Consider the following 24870-nt stretch of genomic DNA (forward strand, 5'->3'; position numbering starts at 1 on the left):
TTGAGAACTCTCGGAGATGGGGAAGCAAATGTATCTCGTGCCATTTAACGTTCAGTCTAAATGTTCAGTCGGTCAGGGAACATTTCTGAGTGTCTTTAGAGTGCCAGGCCCTGATGAGGCATTGGGCTTATTTCCAAGATAAAACAGAGAAGGTTTCGGTCTGGTGGAGAGGACAGTCACCCAGAAGGGGACTGTGGAAGCAGGTCAGTGAAGGTTGTGTAGGACATTATGGGAGCGGAGAGAAGTGGCACCTTGTCAGTCTGTGGGCAGGGAGCAGTGAGGGAGGCGTTCTAGTCGACGGGATGGGACACAGGCGCAGGGCTGGGAGGCAGCACAGCCTGTGCAGGAAACTGGAGGGTCGAGTCCAGGGCGGGCGGGAAAAGCTGGACAGCTGGCCCTCGTGTGTGCTGTTAGCTGGTTAGGTCTGGAAGACGCCCAGAATTCTACTGGCTGGCTGGGAGAGGGTGGGACCGCCTCTGGAGATGGAGGCTGTAGGTAAAGAAGCAGGTTTGGAAGGAGGAAGAGGTTGTTCCCTAATGTCAGTACCGACCAAAATGTGCACTTTACGCCTCTGCCTGTCCTGGTGCTGAGCCGCCGGTTGCGGTCCACGTAGCCTGTTCCCAGCCGCCTTTGTGTCCCATCGCCTGTCTCCTCTTCTCCTATGATGTTTTAGTTTCTTCTCTTCCTTTCCTTTTCCCCATGATGGACTAAACTCTGCTCCTTTTCTTTTGAACACTGTTGCCATTTTTACCACGTGAAAAGAATACTGACCTTTGTGAGTTTTTAAAAGAGAAAAAGCTTCTTTTTTTTCTTGTATGTGACTCTCAATTAAATGTTTTCCTCTAGGTCATTGTCCGTTTAGATAGCTTGAGATTGTCTAATTCTGATGTAGTTGTAATTCTGTGTATTCTGAGCAATAGATATAATTTTTAGATGAATTAGGTGGTCGATCTAATAATATATTTTATATGTGCATCTCACTTACTTTTTGAAAAGCAAATTTTTGTAATTTTTCTCCTCCCTTCCTCCCTTTTTCCCCTCCCTCTCTATCATCCCTCTCTTTCTTACTCTTCTGTTTTGTTTTCTTCATCTCTTTGTGATCATACAATGAGATTTTTATTCATGGGTGCTTAAGTAAATATAATATTTATATTATTTCACTGCCTTAAAGTATGGTCATAAAAACTTGGCTGTTTAATGTAAAAAGACACTCTAACATAGACGTCAACATCTTTCTGAGTCTTAATGTTTTCTCTTTTTGAAAAGTCTCTCTTCCTATTATTCCTTTCCATACCGACACACAAATGAATTAAAAATAACGCTGAAGTTCACCAGTAGAATTTAGCAGGACAGAATTGGGGAAGCGTGGACTTCCATTGGTGTCTGAGAGCACTCGTTCCAGCAGAGGGTGACTTGCAGACGTGCCCGGGGGAGGAATTCCCTTGATCCTGTGCCCGGGCTGCTGCATGCCACAGATAGCATTGCTGCTCGGGACATCCTGCCAAAAATTAAATTCCACTCCCTTTCGTCTTCAGCCGTGGCTGCCGGTTACTCTCAGCACCTGTGAGGGGATTGTGGACACTGCTTAATTTGCTATCTTGTGATTGCAGCGTATATTCTGAATTAGGGAAAGGTTCTCAGTTTTTAATTCAGGACAAGTAACTTGTTATTATTCATTGTGAAACAGAAAACCTCAGCACTGTTTTAGTTCAACACCATTTCTTCACTGAATATTTTCTTCACTTCTGGGATAGTAACTTTCTACGCCATCCTTATCTTCCTCTGGTCTGAGAACAGAACTCAGGTCTCCTCATTTCATGAATTTTCAGACTGCCTGGCAGTCTCCAAGTGGCCCCATACTTCAATTGCATTTTTCTTTACATTGAAATATACATATTTCTTTAGCGGAAGAGGTTGTTAAGCAAGGCTTTTCTTTATGTGTGTGTGTGTGTGTGTGTGTTGTCCCCTTGAGAAAAAACTGTAAAGATTCTGAAAGGAAATCAAGGAAGACAAAAATTATAGCACAAATACCCCTGTAGCCTAGACTTCTCCCCAAACTCTAGACTCCTGTATCCTCTGCCTGTTTAACCTCTCCAGCTGGATGAAAATAGATGTCTCAGACTCAACATGTCTAATTCTTCCTGACCGTCACCCCAAACCCATTCTCCCCACAGCCTTTCGCCCCCCAGGATACGGCATCTCCGTCCTACAGATTGCTGAAGCCGAAGATCTTGGCGTCCTCTTGTTCCTCTTCGTACCCCCACATCCAGTCTGTGTGGAAATCCTGTGAGCCCTACTTCAAATTAGGTCTCAAGTGTGGCCACTGCTCACCATCTCCAGTGCCACCACCCAGGCCCGGGCCATGCTTCCCCCAAGCACAGGTCCCAAATCCCATATCCAGATGAGTTGTGGAATCCAGCATCTTCCGACTAGAGAAGGACTGTGGTACGTGTGCTGCATGTCACAAACTGAAGCACGTCAAGTCTTTCCACAGTGAAATACGAATATTTACATGAATTTGGCCACTAAAGACATTTGGGCCAGGTTAAGTGAAGGTGGTTTTGCCACCTAGTGAGTAGCAGCAGCAGCTCATGGACTGCAGAATTTCGGGGAGGCCCCGTGGACCTGTACTGCTGGCCCTCCAGCCAGTCTCCTCCCCAACCCCCCTGTCCCCTGTGGCTCTTCTCAAGCCAGCAGCCAGGGGACCTTTCAGAACTGAAATGAGGTGTCATTGTCACAGCTCTGCACCAGCAGCCACTTGGTGCAGGAAGACCTTATGCCCTCCCAGCGTCCTACAGAGTCCTGATGGCCTCAGCTCCTGGCCCTCTGCCCTCACGGCCCGGCACCCTCCCTCACCCTCAGACTCCTCCCACAGGACTTTTGCTCCAGCTGTTCCCTCTTCCTCTCCCCTGCTATCAGCTTGGCTCACTTTGTCACCTCCAGGCAAATCTCAGCTTCCCGGGGAGGCTGCCCTGACCCTGTTCTGTTCTGGGACTCCAGCTGCCACCCGCACACCTGACCTTGCTGCTCCCTACTACTTTTCTTTTTTAAATAGTGTTTATCACCTTCTAATATACTTTATTGTTTACTTGTTTATAATATCTATTTTTGTCTCTCCTTACCAGAATATAAGATTTTTGAGGGCCAGGATCTTTGTTTTGTTCACTGGTATATCTCAAAAACCTGAAATAATGCCTTGCACATAATGGGCACTGGAACACTATTTGTGGAACAAAGGAATGAATGAGTAGATGGATCCCTCATAATATTTTGAAATAAAATAAATTATCATGTAATCAACTTTTCCATACAAAAGCTAGTTTAATATAATAACACATTTAACCTATATTTAAGAATTAAAATATATTCTTTTCTAATTTTTTTTTTTTTTTTTTGGTGAGGAAGAGTAGCTCTGAGCTAACATCTGTTGCCAATCTTCCTCTTTTTGCTTGAGGAAGATTGTCACTGAGCTAACATCTGTGCCAGTCTTCCTCTATTGTTTTTATGTGGGATGCCGCCACAGCATGGCTTGATGAGCAGTGTGTAGGTCCACACTCGGGATCTGGACCTGTGAACCCCAGGCCGCTGAAGCGGAGCGCATGAACTTAACCACTACACCACTGGGCCAGCCCTGATTGTTACTTATTTTAATACTATGGGGAGCTTTTTTGTGTGCGTCCTTCCACCATCTTTTCTTTCTCTCTGTCTCCCTCCCTCCCTTCCTCTCTGGAGATTGGTATTCTATTCAGTGTATTATTAAATCTGAAAATTTGATGTTAATGAGAAGGGAAATGATTTCAATCAGAGATAATGTCTCAAAGTATATATTTCCTAGCTTCTGAAACTAGTTCAAATAATTTGCTTTATGTTTTATTATTTGAACCTTGGCTTGTTTGAAGGTACACAAATTTTTCATGTAAGAAAGATTTAAGAAAGAACCCCTTAAAACAGTGTTTTCTCTGGGTCTACAGTCACGCGTCACTTAGTGAGGGGGACACGTTCTGAGAAATGTGTCATTAGGCAATGTCATCGTTGTGCGAACGTCACAGAATGACTTATACAAACCTAGATGGTACAGCCCACTGCACACCTAGGCTACATGGTTCTAATCTTATGGGACCATCATCGTAAGTGGTCAGTCCTTGACCGAAACATCGTTGTGTGGCACGTGACTAAACAAAATACCACTGAAGCTGGAGATTTTGTCCTTGTGTTACCCCTACAAAGGAAAGGCGATCAAAACAGCAAAACAGTTATTTAAACTTGAAATAGGTGGTCCAGGTGGAATAGTTATAATAGCCTTTTGGCATTTAATTTGGGGCCTAAAAATGTCCATCTATGCCCACATCAATTAATTACCCATGTGTGACATCCTTGTGAGGTTTTAAAATAATTATCCCAATTATATCCAAAATCTCTGAAGGTGACTGAAGTCTCTTCTAGTAACCCACCCCACTGTTGGGGTCCCCTTTCTTGTATTTAACCTTCATGTAAATTCATGAATTACAGCTTACACCTCTTCAGCGTTGTCAGGTACTCAGGCTGATGGAGACAGCTGGTTCTTGTCCCCAGACCCCGTACTCCATTTAGCATTCAGGGAATACTCTCAGGAAATTACTCAACTCCTTCCTTTTTGGGCTCAGTAACTTCTGTTTCATAAATCTTCTTAGAAATACTGGTTTTCAACCTGCTTAGCAACCTTCTTGGCCTACCCTTTGAACTCTCTTTGTTTTCCAAATCTGTCTCAAACGATGGGGTCCAAAGATACATAACAGTCGAATCTGACCCCATATTGATTGCAATGGGGATTTTCTTAAACATGTTTTTGTAATCTGATCACTTCCCTCTGTGCCAGGTGCGTTAGAGTGCAGGGTTACAGGCAGCTATCTAACCCTCTGATGCTTTTCCCTCAGACGGTCGTACAGGGCCTGGGACATGGTAGGCACTCAAAAATATTTGTTGAATGGAACGAAATGGAATTGTATATTAGATTCAGTTTCTTTAATCTAAGTAACCCTTCCTGTGCTTGAACGAGCTAAGTTTAACTTGATGATTCTGATGGTCCTTCCCAAATGATCAAAGTTACTTCAGGCTACGGTCTTCCTCTCATCCTGATACAGCTTAATATAGCACTGAAACACATTCTCTGAAAACTCTAAATCTAATATGTCTCTAAATTTTAAGCTTGATGTTGAGAAATAGTGAAAAGTCATTGAGAGGGAATCTGCACACAAGGTCGGGGCGCACGAAATGGAGGGGCTCAGAGTAGAATCCAGCAAGTAGGAAGATCTAGTTTTCATTCTCACCCTGTTGTTCATGAGTCACGTGACTTTGGACAAGTTACCGTGCCTTCCACCTCAATGTTCTCATCCGCGAAATGGAAGGAATGTCTCTGGCCTTCCATTCTCATAGAGTGCTTTCAAGCATCAGACATTATACAAGTAAAAGCGTTTGTAAATTGTTAATTACTATGGAATACAAAAGATTACTGTATTTTATAGGAATACCTATGATGGGGAATGTTTAAATGCTGTGTGATTAATGTGTGATATGAAATATTATGAACATATTTTTAAATTAATTTCAACTTGAGGGACCCGAGGATTTTAGACGGTGTGAACAGAATTATAATCAGATGTATTTGCAGGGCTAGCCCTGATAGGCATGATTTGAGCAACACTAAAGTTTTCTGACATAGCATGAAATTCTTGTTCTTCCACTAAGGGGATGGGGCAGAGCTTCTCAAAGTGTTTCATAGAACATTAGTTCTCTAGGATATTATGCAAGTTAATGCCTGAAAAAGTGCTGAGGTCGAATAAATGTGAGAGATTCTAGGCATTAGTCAACCTAAGTAGGTTTGTTAACTGTAAGACTTCTCAATGTGCTAATGGTCATTGTGAATCGCTCGGAGAGGCATATAATGTGCATCATTTCTCAAGTGGATTTAACCGTGGGATTACTTAACTTTGGGGACTAGCATGCCTTGTAACCAGCTTCAGATCAGGCTGGGCTGGGCTGAAGAGCCCTCGCCCGTTACCTCTCATTGGCAAGGTTTCTGAGACCAATGGGCTGATCCTGGATTCTGGAGGAGGCTGGCGGAGGGGAGCAGGGGAGGGCAGGGAGGTTCTGGGCAGACTCAGAGCAAGAAGAGCAGATGTACTTGCTGGGAGGCCTCTCCGGACACCAGAGCTATGCTGCAGGGGGCTGCCGAAACGTTGGAGACCGAGCACCAAAGACGAAGATCTGGGGTCAGGGCAGGTAGAGCTGTCCCAGAGCCAAGGAAACAAGAAGCCACTTGATGCAGAAGCCAAAGTGAAGGAAGTTAGGGCAAATGCATTCCAGCCAACAAAACAATGAAATATTATGCAGTGCTGTATTTTGGAAAATATTTAATGACTTGGGAAAATACCCATGTTATAAAATTAAGTGAAAAGAATATGCAGAACTGTGTATACCATTTGACTCCAATTAGGTATAAAATACATGTGGACATATAGATATTTATATACATATAGATGTTTATAAAAGTCTAGAAGAAAAAAGACCAAATAGTAATGATGGATCTATCTAGTTTATGATATTTTGGGTGATTTTTATTGTCATTTTGTTATCCTCACACGGTGATTTTTAATCTTTCCATTCCCGCTGTCACTGGTTGCAGCCGTTACAGCAGTAACTCCTTAGGAGAGGGGCTGGTGTGACAAATCCCACTCTCCCAGAAGGAGAGTAAATTGGGTGTTTTGAAAAAGTGACCCAGGGAATTCTGATTGTTAGTCATGTTAATTTTACTTAGAATATACTGGTTTTTAAAAATTCATTAAAGGTTTTATTAGCTTCTATTTTTAACCTCTCAAAATTTTGTTTACAATTGAGTATGTCAGATATGTCCAATTTTAGCTGGGAAGCTCAGATTACTACAAGAAATATAATATCACTTGGACCAGGAAGCAGATTTTTTTCAGAGTGTTGTCAGAAGCTCGTTTGAAACACAGTAACCTAGGATGCTTATTGAAAATGTAGGTTCCTAATCCCTACAGCACATTTACCAAGTCAGGCTTTCTAGGGGGTACTTCTCTGGCTTTAATGTGTATACAAGAAACGTGGGGATCTTGTTAAAATGAAAACTTTGATTCAGAGAGTCTAGGGTAGGACCTGAGATTCTGCATTTCTAACAAGCTCACAGGTAATACCGCTGACCTGCCAGCCACATGGAATCACAGGGCTCTCTACACCATCATGGCAGCTCCAACCCGGAGGAACCATGTCTTGAATGGGGACAGCATTAGCTAGATGTGGAATGTTTAAAATGTAGCAGTTGTGTCTAAAATGTAGCAACTGGGTCATATGAAGAAAAATGTTGCAGAATAGAGATTATGGGATATAATGTAAGATGTATCAGGTGTTCTTATGAGTGGCCATATCAGAGAACTGGACTCATTGTTGCTGTGTTATTCTAGATCATGAGAATGTATTGAAATTCCAAGTACCACACAATAAGAAGAAAATTGTTTCCATTTGACTGATTGCTGCTTTGCTGAATGCTGTCCAGTTTCTTTCTCTCTTTACCCTTTTGTGGGTTTTACAGAGTGTGTGGCTGATGTGATCACATTGTTCTTAGTCATGGAAATATGATCTCTTTTCTGATTCTGTTTGCTGATAAGTAAAAAGATTGTTTCTGCTGAGGGGTGAAAATGTCTTCAAACTAGTTCACTTTCTAGTAAACAGCAAATCCTAGGGAGACCCTGGGAAGATGCCTGACATCTCCCTGAAGATGAAATTTCTGCCAGTGTTTTGAAAGGGTGAGTTGTCACTGCTTATAGGTCAGGATCTGGTGCTGTGAATTCTGAAAGTTTCCACGATTTTTGAGTTATATTTTAATTGGATCCTGTGGTGGCTGGTGAAGAAAAAATAGCTCTCTCCAGAAAGTATAAATTGAGTTCTTGGTGAGCGTGACCAAGGCCAGAAATCAGATTTTTTTTTTTTTAAGTTTTATGCACATTTGTCTATGTCTATAGTAATGAAGAGTATTGTGCTCACCAGCCACTTGTGATGAGGGGCATGCCACAAAATCTTCCTGCGCCTCTGTTTCCTCATGTGTAAGTGGGGGTATCACAGCATCCACCTCACTGGGCTGCTGTGAAAATGAGAGGAGAGTGAGTGTCAAACTCTCTGCAGAGTGCTTGGAATGCAACAAGAACTCAATGTATATACATACACAATACATAGAATGAGAACTCAATACATAATAGCCATTACTACTTCTGTTGATGCTGAACCCATTTATATGGTAATGATAACATTTCCTACTTAACTAAAGAATACAGCCCTATTTAGTGCTCTAGTTCTGAGTTTGTATTTTTCTGGTGTTTTTTATTATGGTTCATACAACTTTAATGTTACTTTTGACTAACCAGATCCTTCTGAAACAAATTGGTTTGCAAGTGTGAGCTATTAGGTAGGTGAGCAGAGAGATGCACATCGAAAGCTGCTACTTCACAGGTCCTTAACTTATTACCCTGTGATTACAAGGGCCTGTTTCCTTTAGGTGTTGAGAGTGCCTAGTTGAAGAGTTGCGATGTTAGAATAGAGACAGCATCACGTCAGCTTTTTCCTGTGCAAATAGTGACAACAGCCTTTTCAGAGATGAATCTGAATGGGAAACTTACACGATGGTCTGATAAATATCAGAAATACGAGCTTCCTTCCTTCCTTTAAAGTGATTCCTTTGGCGTGAGGGCATTGACACCTGCCCCCCACAGCAGGTGGCCTTCTGTGCCAGCCCAGGTCTTGGGGATGCCCTCAGTCCAAGCAGCCCGGCAGGGAGTCCACTCCCCACCTGCGTGCCTTAGACTCAGGCCTGATGGGGTCTTTCCTGAGAGGAGGACAGAGAACAAAAGCTCTCAGGCCCTCTTCCTCTGGACAAGTGTTGCTGTCATTCTCACAGCCGTGCTTGGGAAGGAGCTGTGTTTTAGACATCCTGTTCTCTGAAGGAGGCTCCAGGCAGTGCTCCGAGTTGTTCTGAAACTTTATTAAAGGAGAAAGAGGTGAGTCACAGAAATGGGGCTCGTTATTGAGTAGCTGTGTGTGCCCCCTTTCACCAGAGATTCAGTTTTTTCCAGTTCTGCTCTTTACTGTCAACCCAAAGGTGTCTTTGAACTTTTTAGATCCTTCTTGTGGGATGAAAGCTTTGGCAAACGAGGGCTCATTTCTGTGGAGCCCCGCACCCTTTTCTTGTTGCTAGTAATCAGTGGATAGTGAAGAATGTTCTCTAATGTGGTTAAGGAAATGTCAGAAATGCTCTTCCAATCCTTTTGTTTGCTTCTCTCTGGTCATCTAAAGCTATAAGGTGTATGTTGTTCCTCTGGAGAGGAAGAGAAAGGGGCAGTGGGGAGAGGAGAAGAAAGGAGAGGAGAGAGGCCAGAGACAGCCTCATAAATCCCTTGTCCTTCATCCCCACTCTGTAGTGTCTAAAAATCCCTAGGTTTTGCCACCAGAAAGAGCCTTCAGAATATTAGGAAAGTTACATTCTCTTCCGATGAACTAAACTCCTAAGCTTAGAAGGAATTTAAGACAGTGTTATCTTTAATCTCTTAGTCCAACAACAAATGCCAGAACTGCCCTGGGAGCCACCCTAGAACAGAAACAGAATTTGCAAACCACCTTTAATAAATGATGCTTACATTTTGCCGTAGTTACTCTTTGGAAGAAGGCTGCCACTGGGAGGCGTGTATGTTAATATTTACGTTTACTCCACTGTGCTTACTCTTAATGCTTTTTGGATAAAAATATACAGTTGACTACTTGGGAAAGCTCATTTATGAACACTGGTTATATATTAATATTATTTCCCTAGGGAAAATATATTAATAGGAAGTGCTTGGCCAGAGTGCTTTTAAGAAGTTCCCTGGTGTGTGTGTGGCCAATTCTGCTCCAGGCTCCCAGGCTCCCCAGCCAGTAGGAAGGAGCCGTGGTGCTGAAGCCCAGTCCAACCACGTTTTTATCCACTGTCTGTTTGCTTCAGTTCCTGTAGATTCCCTTTGTTTTAGTTCATGCAGAAGGTGGTAAGAAATGATGGGCAATAAATATTTTTTGGCAGGTGGAACATTGACCAATGGAAGAAAAGTTTTTAGGAAATAAATCTTCTAAAGAGTATATGAACATTCTTTAGTTTACGTTAATTTGGGTCCTAATTGCCCTCTGACATCCACTCCTACCTCCCTCCTATTCATTCTCCAAGCTACAGCCAGAATGATATACCAGTTCTTGGCACTCCTCTGTTAAAATCTTTCAAAGCCTTCCAGTTTGCACCAAAATAAAGTCCTAGATCTTTACAGGGCTTTCAAAGGCCCTGCACAGCCACACCCCCATGAGCTCGACAGCTCCAGTGATGTTTAGGCCCACACCCTCTCTCTCTCTAGGGCACTAGCTCACAGCGACTCCTCCTTTATTTAAGTGTCACCTCTCAGATCTTCACCCACCCGTCCTCCCAGGCTAACTTAGTCAGCCCCCACCCCTCACCCCTATGTAGCATCCCCTACCTCTCCTTTAAAGCATTCATTACCTGGGAATTGTTAGATGTCTGTCATCACCTCTGGAATGCAGGTCCCATGAAGGGAAGAATGTGCTCAGTGCTTCACGGCAAGCTCCTGGCCTGGAGCCTCGTAGGCAGTGGATGCTCAGTTTCCTGATTGATGGATGGAATAAGTGGATGGAACAGAGGGAGGATGGATGGACAGATGGTAGAGGAATATATCATTAGCATTTCTATTATCCTTTCTTTAATCTCTAAAATTATGCCATTCTAATTCCAAGAATTAATGGTCCAGCTACAGAGAGTATCAGGTATGTATTTGTTTTTATAATATATATATATATTATGTGTTTAAATTGACTATTAGCCAAAATATGAAGCAGGGAAGAATAATTAGAAAAATCACTTATCAGCATCTATCCCTGTTATACTTCTGTTTTTAGGCTCATCATTGATTTTAATTAGCATTTTCTCCATTGACTAAAATAGTTCTCTTGAATCAAAGAAAATGTTCAAATTTCAGAAACATATTTCACATTTCACAAATATATTTCAATTTCATAGCCTCACATTTAATAATAGGTGGCAAGACTCTCAAGTTCTCGTTGAACAATCAAAATACAAATAACAGACATTAGAGTTGCTGTAGGGTAAGTGTCTGTATGTGCTCTGACTGAACTCTTTTTTTTTTTTCAATGTATTAGGTAAGTTTTTTCCATAAAAGAAATTACTTCTTGTTATAAACAATCTTGAAAATATAAAATTTCAAGAGACAAAAACCAACAAATGGGAAAATATCACTTTTATTTCCAAAACTCAGACTAGTGCTATTAGCATATTGGGGTATTTTGTTGTTGTTATAATTGGCATAAAATATTTATTAGTTTCAGGAGTACACATAACGATGCAATATTTGTATATGCTGCAAAATGAGCCCACAGTAAGCACCCATCACCATACAGAGTTAGAAAACTCTTTTCCTTGGGATGAGAACTTTTAAGATCTATTCTCTTAGCAACTTTCAAATATGCAACACAGTTTTATTAACTATAGTCACCATGCTGTGAATTATATCCTATGACTTATTCTATCATTGGAAGCTGTACCCTTAGACCCATTCACCCATTTCTCCCATCCCATCCCTCACCTCTGACAACCACCAATCTGTTCTCTGTATTTATGAGCTTGGTTGGTTGGTTGGTATTTTTAGATTCCACATATAAGTGAGATCATATGGTATTTGTTTTTCTCTTATTTCACTTAGCTTGATGCTGTCAAAGTTGTTGCAAATGGAAGAATTTCCTTCTTTTTTATGACTAATATTCCATTCTGTATACACCACATCTTCTTTATCCATTCATCCATAGATGGACACTTAGGTTGCTTCCATATTTTGACTATTGTAAATAATGCTGCAGTGAACGTGGGGGTGCATACATCTTTTCAAATTAGTATTTTCATTTTTTCAGATAAATACCTAGAAGTGGAACTGTTGGATCATATGGCAGTTCTATTTTTAATTTTTTGAGGAACCTGCATACTGTTTTCCATGGTGGCTGCTACCAATTTACCTTCCCACCAGCAGTGCACAAGGGCTCCCTTTTTCTCCACATCCTTGACAACACTTATTTCTTTTTCTTTTTTTTTTTTTTTGATGATGGCCATTCTGACAGGTGGGAGGTAATATCTCATTGTGGTTTTGATTTGAATTTCCCTGTTGATTAGCAATGTTCAGCACTTTTTCATGTACCCATTGGCCATCTGTATGTCATCTTTGAAAAAAATGTTGATTCAGATCTTCTGCCCTTTTTTCAATCAGATTGTTTTTTTGCTATTGAGTTGTATGAGTTCTTTATATATTTTGGATATTAAACCCTTATCAGATATATGATTTGCTAATATTTTCTCCCATTTAGTAGCTGGCTGTTTCATTTTGTTGATGGTTTCCTTTGCTGTGCAGAGCTTTTTAGTTTGATGCAGTCCCACTTGTTTATTTTTGCTTTTGTTCCTTATGCTTTTGGTGTCAGATCCAAAAAAATCATTGCCAAGACCAAGGTCAAGGAGCATACTGCCTATGTTTTCTTCTAGGAGTTTATGGTTTCAGGTCTTACATTCAAGTCTTTAATCTATTTTGAGTTACTTTCATTCTTTTGCGTGTGGCTGTCCAGTTTTCCCAACACCATTTATTGAAGAGACTGTCCTATCCCCGTAGTATATTCTTGGCTCCTTTGTCATAGGTTAATTGATTGCATATGCATGGGGGTGTATTTCTTATCACTCTTTTTTGTAGTCTGTTTGTTCATTTGTTTTTCTCGTACATAGTTGAGATCATACTGCTTGGGTGATTTTTTTGCACTACTTAGTTCATGGAAACTGTAAAATATACCGGGGAGTAGGTAGGGTACCTTCTCTTGACACATCAGTGGAGTGTTCTCAGCAGTGCATCCTGGTGAGTGTGAGGAAGGAGAATTAGCTCGATGATTTGCCTGTGTTACAGAGTGGAACACACGCAATTGTAAGAACTAATAGCTGCTGAGGATTTCAGGTCCCTAAGTCCCCTGGAATGAGTCCCAGTGAGCTGCAGTGAAGGTGTGCGTGATCATCCACTGCCAAATTAAACAGTTCCTGGAAACCCAGGGCCCAAAATCCTGAAAGTGTGCAGGTTGTTGGATGACTAATGCTTTGGGTTGCTTTTTCCAAACTTGTGGTCTCGTCCCTTCCTTTCTCTTAAACCTCATGCCCTACCGCTTTCTCCAGCATCCTCCAGACACCGTGAACTCCATTCTCTGTGTTCTGTGCACTTTCTTTGTAGTTGCTGCCTGAAGCACTCCCTCTCCCCCGTCCCATCACTTTGCTTTTTGCGTAGAAAGTTCCACGTTCTTCCCATCTCCTCTGGGTCTACATGGTGCTTCCTCAGACAGGCCCTTCTTGAGCTCCCTTCATAAAACAGGCCCCCTGTGCCAGGAAACCTTGGGGAGATCCTCCCCCTCCACACTCAGGCTCTATTTACCATTTGACCATCCTTCATCTGGAAAAGGGGGCTGACAAACTGCCATAATGCCCCTGAAATACGGTACTGCAAGATTTGAGCTATTCCAGGCCAGAGATAAATTGTGTAATTACAGCAAGAGAAGGGAACCAAAATGTGATTGTTCTATAGAGATTTTTTTTTTTTAACTTTCTCTATGTCATGAGAAATGAAGCATGCTTGCCTACAACTTTATGATATTTCTAGTAAGAGCAGACTCCCTCTCAGAGCCCCATGTGAGGGCAGGGAAGCTGTGATTGGACGGCAGAGCTGTCAGTCACTGGGGTGTAAAGGAGGGCGTCCTGGATCCTGTGTGTTGAGCATCTGTCCTTCGTCCCTCTGGGGGGGGGGGGGGGGGGGGGGGGGGGGGCTCCCGGGGGGGGTAGGGGAAAGGGGAACGGGCTTCACTGTTTGGGCTTTTGAAACAAAAAGGAAAAAATGTCAAAAGCAGTAAGCTAAAAAAATCAGTGTGAATATTATGAGATTGTTACTTAAGAAAATTCTTGTTAAACATAGTAGGAACATTGTTGAAAGAGAGCCCTTTTGACTGATGTCTGCTCCTTAGTGTTCGACAGCTTTTACTCCCTGCCTTATAAAAATAGAGCTCATTAATTTAAGTTCTGGCAAAGACAGGGAGTATACCCTGGTCTTGGGCCAAGAATTCCCCTTGCCACCACCCCCATTCCCAGTGCCCCTCTCAGCTACTCTCCACGACGTCACCTGTGTTTGTCCCTCCTGGCCTTGTCAGAACTTGGAATTGTCATGTTGATCCGTGTTTAATGTCCGCTCTCCCCTTGGGATGCAGGCTTCCTGAAGGCCAGGTCCTGTCGGGCTTGTTTACCCCTTCACCCTGTCTCCCGGCCTCCCCTGGTGCTGGGAATGTGGGTGGCAATCAAATACACATGGAATAAATAACTAATGATTTAAATGAATCCATTTTTTGAGTGGATTCTTAAGCTCTGTCCCACTTGTTTCATTTGCGGAAAAGGCCTGACAAAGTACATGGGTTTCTGACAGGATCTTCACATTTGTTCAGTGAACACTTACTGAGTGCCTGTCACAGGTCAAGCCCTGGAAATGCCACATGAATAAAATGTGACCGATGTCCTCCAGGACCTCAGAGACAGCAGAGGGACAGACACACGAGTGTGTAGATAGCTGCACTTCTCTATGAAAGAGTGTAGCAGAGGTTGTAAACATGAGCCTTCTGAGTGTAGGGAGACGAAGCTAACTCACCTGGGCCTGAGAGTGTTCCCCACTGTGGGCTTTAGCTGGGTCCTCAGCGAGGAGTGTTTGTCAGGTTAATTAGCGAGAAGGTGAGCATCCCAGGCTGGGGACTGTCTGGGCCTGAGGAGGACGGCAGGTCCGGATGGTGCTGTGCGTTTGGGGGTGGGTTGCGAGTACTGCACCACGGGTTTGGATTTGATCCTAAAGGAGCCAGGAGCCCTCGGAAACAGGGGAGGCCACGGGGGAAACCCAGAGACAGTGCAGCGTGGGCAGAGGTCCCGGAGAGGAGTCGATGCTGCGGTCACACCGTCCGCTGTTCCCTGCACTTGCTCTTCCCATTAGAACAGCCTCAATTTAGAGTTCATGATGTACCCTTCATAGAGGCGAACTTTAGAATCGCATAGAGATGAATATTTTGCTAGAAATTGGTAGCTCTTGTAAAAGGTGTTTTTCAGATGAAGACTTTTTAATGTACTTTGATGGTGAATTTTAGAAACTTCGGAAAACCATTTTTTAAAAATTGTACCCAGGTAAATGTTAAAGTCACCACAGAAAAAAATGTCATGAGTCTTCTTGTGAAATGTAATTAATATTTTGGATTCTTCCAGATGAGTGAAACGCCGAGGTCTTTCCCCTGCCCCCCGTTAAAGGTAATAATGCCTCTTTGTCAATAGCTCATCAGAACAAAACATAGCCTCTCTCTCCCGCAGTTCCACGCCAGCCTTCAAATGACTTGTTTGAAATATTTGAAATTGAAAGAGGAGTCAGCGCCGATGATGAAGCAAAGGATGATCCAGGTAGATGCTTACGTTCTTGGTACCATTATGATGACATTTTATTGTTTCCCTCCATTTCATGAAAATAACTTTTAAATTGTAGATTGTTTGCTTACATCTGGGAAAATACATCATTTTGTTTTTTTACAACTTGGTTTCCTCTGTAGTTAAATCAGTTGAGCAAAAATAATTATGAATCGTCATCTTCTTTTTAAAAAATGCATTAAAGCAGCATTTAAACTGTGAGGAGGAAGTCCTCTTTTATGAGTGAGGATGTAACAAGGTCATGATTTGGCAACATGCGTGTTCTGTTTCTACAGCTGAGCACACACACAGCCGTGCTGAGAAAGGATCCGTGAGCTTTCCCTTTGAGCTCGTGAGAGAAGCTCTGGGGGGATAGTGAATGGGGATAGAGCGCTGGGTGCACAGAGACCCTGGGCACGAATTCGTTTCTGTTGTTGTTGGCTGGGGTCTGCTCACCTTTCTGGCCGTTTTCCTGCAGGTGTTCTGATGCACAGCTGTAATTTTGACCATGGGCTCTGTGGATGGATCAGGGAGAAGGACCGTGATGGGCACTGGCAACCCGTGAGGGATCCAGCAGGTAATCCAGTTATCCCGCTGTCTCAGGGCCTCGTTCTGCCCATAAGTAGCTGTGACACAGCTCTGTGTTTACTTAACAAGGAGGGCAAAGAAAGACTCGTCCAGCATTCGTATTCCATTTCTTAAAGTGAACTGAATTTATTAGTTATCAACTAGAATTATATTATGGGGAAACGAGTAGTTCATTAAAAGGCCAGCTAATTTCTCTCAAAAAGCTTGGTAAATGAAACATTTACACTCATTCTAACACGTAATTTTCAAGTTATTTGTAGTGCCCCATCCCCAAGCATAAAAGGAGTAATATAGCAGTCCATCAGCCATGGTGGTGTCCCTGGTTGTTTTCTCAATTATGTCCTGTTTTTTAAGATTTGAGATGTAGAAGGAGACAGTGAAATTGCTGTGAAGTTGTGAACACCTCTCTGAAAAAAATTTCAATCTGGGCCACCCTGGTTGCCCAGTGGTTAAGATCACATGCTCTACTTCAGCAGCCCAGGGTTTGTGGGTTTGGATCCTGGGTGCGGACCTAGGCACTGCTCATCAAGCCATGCTGTGGTGGTGTCCCACATACAAGGTAGAGGAAGATTGGCAGAGGTGTTAGCTCAGGGCCAATCTTCCTCACAAAAAAAAAAAAAAGAAAATTTCAATCCAACTTGGATGCTGGAGAAATTAGCTATAAACACAAGATTCTTATTAGAGGGGTGGATTTAGACATAATCCCTTGGAAAATTATCAGACTTTTAAATCGCACACTTGCTATTAATCTAAAGTTTTAGTGCTGACAAGATGTTTTGTCATCTTGTTTCAGAAAGCAAAGGTACATGTTATTGGGGTTTTCCCCTCCCCTCTGCAATTAAATCTTTATGGGCGAGGCCAGCTTAGTGGAAGGGTGAGGAGTTTGGTTTCTTTTTTGCTTTTTATGCTCCTGATTCCAGACTTAAGAATGAAAGCTACAAGACCTGGAAAAAAAGTATGTTATTTATTTTAAAAGCCTAGTTCTTAAATACCATTCCAGGTATGTAGATAGAGCACAAACTCACAGAAGCTGGCTGAGAGAGGATGTGCCCTGTTAAACCAGTTCTTCTCAGAGGTCCGTGTGCATGCACAGCATCTGGACCTGGTGACAGTGCAGATTTTGGTGCATTTATCACAGTTCCCTGGGGAAAGCTACAGTCCTTGATGCACATTTTGAGTAGCAAGGTCTTAAAGAATTAGTCCAAAAATAAATTCATTAGATCCCGTAAGATTGGAATATTACAGATAGTTAAAAATGAAAATTTGAGGTGAGCTTTAAAAAATATGAATAGTCCATAAATTCAAATAGGTTTTTAGATTTATTTTAGCTACATAATAATTTTAATGCCAGACACACACACTGTACAGTCCCTCTCATTCCTGTGTTCACCCTGTCATAATTGAAGTTAACTCTGAGCAGGACAACGTTATTATGAATGTCACAGATCCTCGTGAATGAGAGAGAAACCAACATTATTTAAACCTACTGTAGTCCTGACTCACTTATCATCTCACTAATTTTATTTGACCCTCTTCTCCACCCTGTGAAGCAGGTAGTGTTATTTCACGAAGGACATACTGAGGCCCAGAAGGCCACCTGCATTTCCTAACGCCAAGAGCTAAACTGTGGCTTCATGCCCAGGCCTCCCTGTGCCACCTAGGCAGCCTCCCAGGTGTCCAGGGCCCAGAGCATCTGCAGCGTTAGTCTGGGGCTCAGCCTCGCAGGGGTCCAGGGCCCAGAGCATCTGCAGCATTAGTCTGGGGCTCAGCCTCGCAGGCGTCCAGGGCCCAGAGCATCTGCAGCGTTAGTCTGGGGCTCAGCCTCGCAGGCGTCCAGGGCCCAGAGCATCTGCAGCGTTAGTCTGGGGCTACCTCAGGTCTCAGATCTGACGGACGCTGACCGAAGGGAGTCTGGTGCAGAGGAGGGAGTTTTAGAGGCCATGTGTGAATAATGGTTGTGGTCACAATGAATAACTCTTTCAAGTGAGGTACACTGGAGAGAGCAATTCACGCTGAACACAGAAGAATTCACTACACTTCTGTGTAGACAGTCTATGTAAAATACTTGAGTTTTAGAATTTAAATACTATATTTTAAAACCAATTTAGCACTTTTCAAGACTATTATTCATCACATATTCAACTTGGCCTCCCATAGAAAAATGAGAAGATTTGAAATTAGAATAGTAGACAGAAAAGTTTGACATGGTCATTTGGCTGTGATAGTACAGAACAGATGGAAACAAGTGGTCGCCTGGGTGACTGGGTAACTCCTGGCGATTGGCTCTGACCCCGGAGGCATGCTCTTCTGGGGTTGCTCTGGGTGTTTACCGACAACTTGAATGAACTGGATGTCAGACTTGGATATTGAAGGCATACTAACCAAACTGTGGATGACTCTGAGCCAGAGGAGGAGTGACCGTGTGTGCCGACACAACCAGCTTCCGGAGGTTAGCTCAGTGGTCACGCTGTGGGGATGCGTACAAGGTATGGCTCATGGTCTGGAAACCAACTACGCAGCTGTGGGAGGGGAGATGCGACTTAGCAGGAGGTGAGAGACTTCAGTGTTAGTGGGCAGTGAAATCAGGGTGTGAACCCTGTGTCATGGCTGCCAAAGAGTTGGGTCAGTTCCATAGAAATATGGTATGTTTTCCAGAATGGAAAATACACCTTGGTGGGTTCTTTCTAGTCTGAGAAGAATAGAGAGAAGTGTAGCTCGCTTAGGAGAGAATGACCTGGATTTCCACAGATGGAGAAACCAGAGTGCTGAGCCTGGAGAAGAAATAATGGGGCAGCTGCTTTTCAAATACTTGAACGACAACATCTCTCACAGTTGTTCTGTGACCACAAGGGGATGAGAAGTCGGATCAGTAGGTGAAACCCACAGGGAGCTGGATTTTTGTTCACTCTCAGAAGGAACTTCCCTATAGTCAGAGCTGTCTAAAAAGAGATCAGGCTGACATGTGTTGACGCACATAATCCATAACCAATCTAATGAAAATTTTGGTGAGTTTATTCTGAGCTAAAATGTGAGGACCATGGCCTGGGGCCTTTCTTCCCAAAGAAGAAAGGGCACCAAAGAAGTCGGGTGTACAGAGTGGTTATATACCCCCTAAGAGGATGTTTCACATATGACTGAAATGTCCCTTTTACAATAGTCTCGAGACTGCTCTGTCGGCACAGCGATTGATGGAAACCGCAGGTAGGTCTGCTGTCTCGGTGGACACAGCAGGGTGGCAGGTCTGTTGTCTCAAGCTGGGTGGTCACAGGTGAGCACAGCAATCAGTTCCTAGCCTAAGGAATGATGCTTATCCTTAAGGAAATGCCAAGGTGGGGGAATTTGCACCTTTATCTTAAGGGCATTTGTGCTTGTCTTTGGGACATAGGAAATGCTTAAGGAGATATACAATGTGTGCTCAATGGCCATGTCAGGCCCTTTTGGAAAAACAAAGGCAGGCCGAATTAGGTTTACACCAGCTGGCTTCCTCATATGCTCCAATATATCCCACTGCTTGTCATTTCTATTTGTCACATGGAAGTAGGGAGCTCTTTGTCGGTGGAGGTGTTCGACTGGGTGACATGTGGCTTGATGTTGTTTTGAGCAGTGGAAAAGGGTTGGATTAGAAAACCTCTTACAGGGGCTCTGAGCCTCTGACTCAGAATGGTATGTCCTGGGTAATTCCAAAGAGATCGGTGGGTGGCAGGGTTCTAGCCAGGAGAACGGATCGGGAGACCAAAGGATGCAGAGAGCTGAAAGAAGGGGCAGGAGTGCACGGCCTCTGTCAGGGCCAGCTGCAGGCGGGGCTCTGCAACATGTGTTGGGGAATTCTAGCCCTAAGCTGGTGGAAAAAAAGGAATAAAGCTTACTTTCTCTTGCCTAGTTTTCTTCTAGGAAGGTCCAGTGGAATTGTGTGTATGTATGTGTGCGTGTGCATTGCATGCAGAGGCCAGAGAAGAATATAAGCAATTTAAGAAATTTCTGTGTATTACCTAATTACCAAACTAATTGTTGAGTTGTTTCTCTATAGATTATACCATTTATAAAGGAACATGTTTGGGTTTCCAGTTGTGACTGATTTTAATGTTGTGCATTTTTATCCAAGATCCAGATTTTCAAATATTCTTATATGCTAATATCTCTAAGAAAACCCTTAGTAAATAAACTTACAACCTTGAGAAACAGCTGCAAAATAAGTGCACACGCTAGCTGCCCTTGCTGGTGCTCATTCAGTTTTGTTCATCACAATCAGTCTTGAATTTAATTGTGATATAGTGAGAGCAATACATTCCTCTCAGGAATGGAAAATCGTGCTGCCCCCAGACATGGTGATGCATGGTGTAGCTGTGGGCTGAGGACATACAGGCTGGACCTGGGGCCCTTCCCCTGGAACCCTGGCTTCTGGGGTTAAAGGCAACTGACCAGTGCTGTCTGCTGCTGATGGCTTCAAGGAATTCACTTAAATGCATAATGAATATGCCAGCGCACACATACAAGTATGTCTAGTGCAGCATTAAAAACCTTATTTTGAAGTACACGTAAATGGAAAAATAAATCAACCTTGAAAATAAAAGCCGCCTCCCAGCCCGGGCCCCCAGTTGCCCTCCCCAGTTTCTCAGTTACCTTTCCAGAAATATGTTCTGCACAGCAGCACCCTTTTCTGTATCGGGCTTTTCTCACTCAACGGTATTATCTTAAATGTTAACACAAAGAACAAGGACTTTGAAGCCAGAATGCCTGGGCTGAAACCCAGCATCACTTACTAGCTTTGGCCTTGAGCTAGTTACTTAAATGGCGTAATCAGTAGTATCTACCAAACGTACCTAAAGCCCGGAGTTACCATTAAGATAGTATTCGCCATTGCCCTTGGAGATTGTCCCCCGTCAGGACCCACAGCACCCTCACTCTCACGCACGGCGCTCCCTCCACCTCTCCTCACCTGTGCACAGTGCATCAGCCAGCATCCACTGAGGGACATTCAGGTCTCCAGCCTCTTGCTAGTTCAGACGAGGCTGCAGCGAGTAACCTTGGACGGGTTCATATATGTTTGAATATATCTGGAGGATAAATTCCTAGGTGAATAATTTCTGGGTCAAAGGGAATTTGCATTTTGAATTTTGATAGATTTTACTGACTTGCCCTTTATAAGGGTTGGAGCAACTTATGCTCCCACTGACAATACTTAAGAACTATCCCCAACATAGATATTAAACTATTTTATCTTTGCCACACTTAACTAAAATGAGATGCCTCGTCACCTATTAACATTTCTTTTATTGTGAAAAGTTGACCATCTTTTCATATATTTAAAGTCATTTTTTCTGTGATCCCTTTCATTTTTCTTTTGTGTTCTTTTTATTATTGATTTGTAAAAGTTCTTTATGTAAAAAGGAAACTTGGGGGGGCCAGCCCTGTGGCCGAGTGGTTAAATTCATGCGCGCCGCTTCTGCGGCCCAGGGTTTCCTGGTTCGGAACCTGGGCATGGACCTGGCACCACTCATCAGGCCACGCTGAGGCGGCGTCCCACATAGCGCAACCAGAGGCAGTCACAACTAGAATATACAACTGTGTACTGGGGGCTTTGGGGAGAAGAAGAAGGAAGAAAAGAAGATTGGCAACAGTTGTCAGCTCAGGTGTCAATCTTTAAAAAAAGAGGAAACTTGGCCCTTTTTCACGTGTGCAAATATTTTTTTTTTTTGCTTGTCTTAGTATTTTATGGTATTTTTATCTTAAAACGAAAATTTGGAGACAACTTACATATTCTTCAACAAGAAATTGGTTAAATTATTAATGGTATACTTGCATCTGTGAAAAATGTTGACATAGAAAACTGGCTGTGACATATTTATTGAAAAAAGTTTTATAACACTGAGAAAAATCTTCATATTCATGTGCATTTTTGTCTGTGCATTTACATAGGAAAAGTTCAGAAATCACAATGTTAGTTATCTTTGGGTTTGGGGATTATGGTTTATTTAAACTCTTTATGCTTTTCTATTGTATCTTTTTTCCTATGTGCATGCACCACTTCTTTTTTTGTTTGTTTTTTTTGAGGAAGATTAGCCCTGAGCTAACTGCTGCCAATCCTCTCTTTTCGCTGAGGAAGACTGGCCCTGAGCTAACATCCATGCCCATCTTCCTCTACTCTATATGTGGGACGCCTACCACAGCATGGCGTGCAGAGCGGTGCCACATCTGCACCCGGGATCCAAACTGGCAAATCCCAGGCAGCCAAAGTGGAACATGCACACTTAACCACTGCACCACCGGGCCAGCCCCACACCACTTCTTTTATAAGAAAAAAATTAAGCTATTTGCACTTAGGAGTAAATACCAGCAGACCATCATTATCTTAGGTATAGCTGGGCTAGTTTCTCAGCCAGGCCCCAAAATAGAAACCACATCACTGCAAACTCCCCTCATTTCCTTTGACCTCACGGTTAACAGGTAAAGTAATGGACATTATGTTACTCTGTAAATTGAAAGCTACATTCCACAGGGCTTAATCTTGTTTTCTTAAAACTTGCAGGTTAACTGTAATAACCTTATATCTTGTTCTTAACGAAAATACCTGTGATGATTCAAAAGCTCACTTACAGGGAGACATTTAAAATCCATCTAAATATTTTGGCCCAAAATATTGTTTGCATTAATTTAGGGGCCTGGGGGCAGAAGGAGGATAAGGAAATATTGTGTATGCGTGTGTTTTCGGTGAGTCAAGTACATGAGTCAAGGACGTATTTTTCCTGCAGTTTTTTGCTGTATTCTTAGAACATCATTTATTCAACAAACGGCATTAAACACCTACATATGCGAGGAATGCTGGTTTGGGAGAGAAACAGTAAACCAGTGAATCTGGTCTGGGAGCAGCAGATGCTGAAGAGGGGGTCAGGCAGTTCTGACCTCAAACCACTATTCTGCCACTTCCTGGCTGGGTGACACCTTGGGTGACTTCGCCCTTCTAGGCCTCAGCTTCCCAAAAACAAGCCTAAGAGGTGTTCACTTCGAGGGCTTGGTAGCAGCGTTAGATGAGATGCTCCCCAGAGGGCGGTTGCCGCAGAGCGTGGCATGTTGTTAGTGCACAGAAAGCACCTGTTTGGTCCTATGACAGCTCAGGGGGTTACTTGGGAGAGACGTCGCCTGAAGAGGAGGAGGACATCCCAACCCTTATCGTGTCTTGTACGGATTAGGTATAAACAAGAAATGGTGGTTTATCTTTTCACTGGAAATCAAGTGGGGTTCCTCCCGCCACATCCGTGGGTGCAGTGTTGCCCACATTTTTCCTGTGGCCCCGTCAGTGTTGGAGCACACGTGTTGCTCAGCTGGCCGCGCTGCGGCAGCCGAGGGGGCGCCGTCTGTACCTGGGCTGAGTTCAGACGGCTGCGCGCAGCTTTCCCCCCGGAGAAGCGGCCTCCGCCAGCGCCGCTGAGCCCGTCTCCCCTCCATTGCGGTTCCTCTAATGGGGAAGCACCTGTAGCCCAGGGGCCTGAGGACATCAGCAAAGCCACCTGTCCGGAGCAAAGGTTGAGTAACGTCTTGTGCTCATATGTATGTAATAGAAAATTTACATATCGTTGTCGGTCATGTCATGGATTTAGCACAAAAATGTCTTCAATTACTTACCTCCGAATAAAGTTGGTGCTCCGGGACGACGCGGAGCGGCTCCAGGAGACCTCTGCGTCTCCCTGAGGCTGGGCGTGCTGCAGTGAGAGAAACCAGGCCAACTCCGGTTCTTCTAAAGGACTCCTCTCTCTCTAGAGATTTTTAAAAGTAAGAAGTAGAGGGAGAGGAAACATCTAGTGCCCTTTAACTCGCCAGCTGTTCTAGTGTCGCAAGGTTAATGATCCACAAAGCACATTCTCCCTGGCAGCTTAGAGCCAACGAGCACACCCGCAGGCAGTGTGACATCCTCTGAGCCGTGAGGAGGCGGTGGGTGGGTGGGTGGGGGTGGGGGTGAGTTTCTGTGCCCGTGTCCCAGCGCATGCCGCCACAGCGTTCAGCGTTAGGATTAGTGATGATCGCGTGTCCTTGGCATAACCTGCGCCTTCCATGGACAGAGCGAGCGTTTTCTGTAAACAAAACCATAGAATTTAAGACAACCGCAGAGTAAGTCACGTTCTTCTCCTTCAGCAGTCTGGAATTCTTTACAAATGACTGTCGTCGTTTGACGTTTCTTAGAGCGAAACCCGTGAAACCGCTCTCCCTGCCGTTTGTGCCGGAGAGGGATGCTGGCCCGGACACACAGCCTGCTCTTCCCTTCCAGGTGGACAGTATCTGACCGTCCCGGACGCCAAAGGCCCCGGGGGCAGGGCCGCCCGCCTGGTGCTCCCTCTGGGGCCCCTGGCGCGCCCGGGGGCCCTGTGCCTGTCCTTCAGGCACCGGGTGGCCGGGCTGCACTCCGGCTCGCTGCAGGTGTTGGCGCGCAGACACGGGGCGCACGCGGCGGCCCTGTGGGGAAGGAACGGCGGCGGCGGCTGGAGGCGGACGCACATCACCTTGCGCGGGGCTGACGTCAAGAGCGTAAGTAGGACCCCAAGGCGGCAGGACCTGGACGGGGTCCTTTCCGAGGGGCCTCTGGGTCTGCTGGGCAGAGCCTGCTCTTTGTGAACGCGCAGAGGACGGTGTTGAACCGGGCACGAGGACTCCGCTCACCGCCTCTTTCCAGGATCCCTCGTTGCTTCTTCATTCCTTCCTCACTG

General features: G+C 44.0%; 1 protein-coding gene across 3 annotated transcripts in view; it reads left to right on the forward strand.

Moving 5' to 3' along the window:
- Positions 1-24870, forward strand: part of NPNT (nephronectin) — a 75577-nt gene that overhangs the window by 46744 nt on the left and 3963 nt on the right. For all 3 annotated transcript variants that reach the window (XM_046656272.1, XM_046656273.1, XM_046656274.1), the window contains 3 exons: positions 15497-15583; positions 16065-16163; positions 24435-24691. In XM_046656272.1, coding sequence (XP_046512228.1) covers positions 15497-15583; positions 16065-16163; positions 24435-24691 — 443 coding nt within the window. The remainder of the gene's footprint in view (positions 1-15496; positions 15584-16064; positions 16164-24434; positions 24692-24870) is intronic.

This window comes from Equus quagga, chromosome 3 (genome assembly GCF_021613505.1).
Source record: "Equus quagga isolate Etosha38 chromosome 3, UCLA_HA_Equagga_1.0, whole genome shotgun sequence".
NCBI lineage: Eukaryota > Metazoa > Chordata > Mammalia > Perissodactyla > Equidae > Equus > Equus quagga.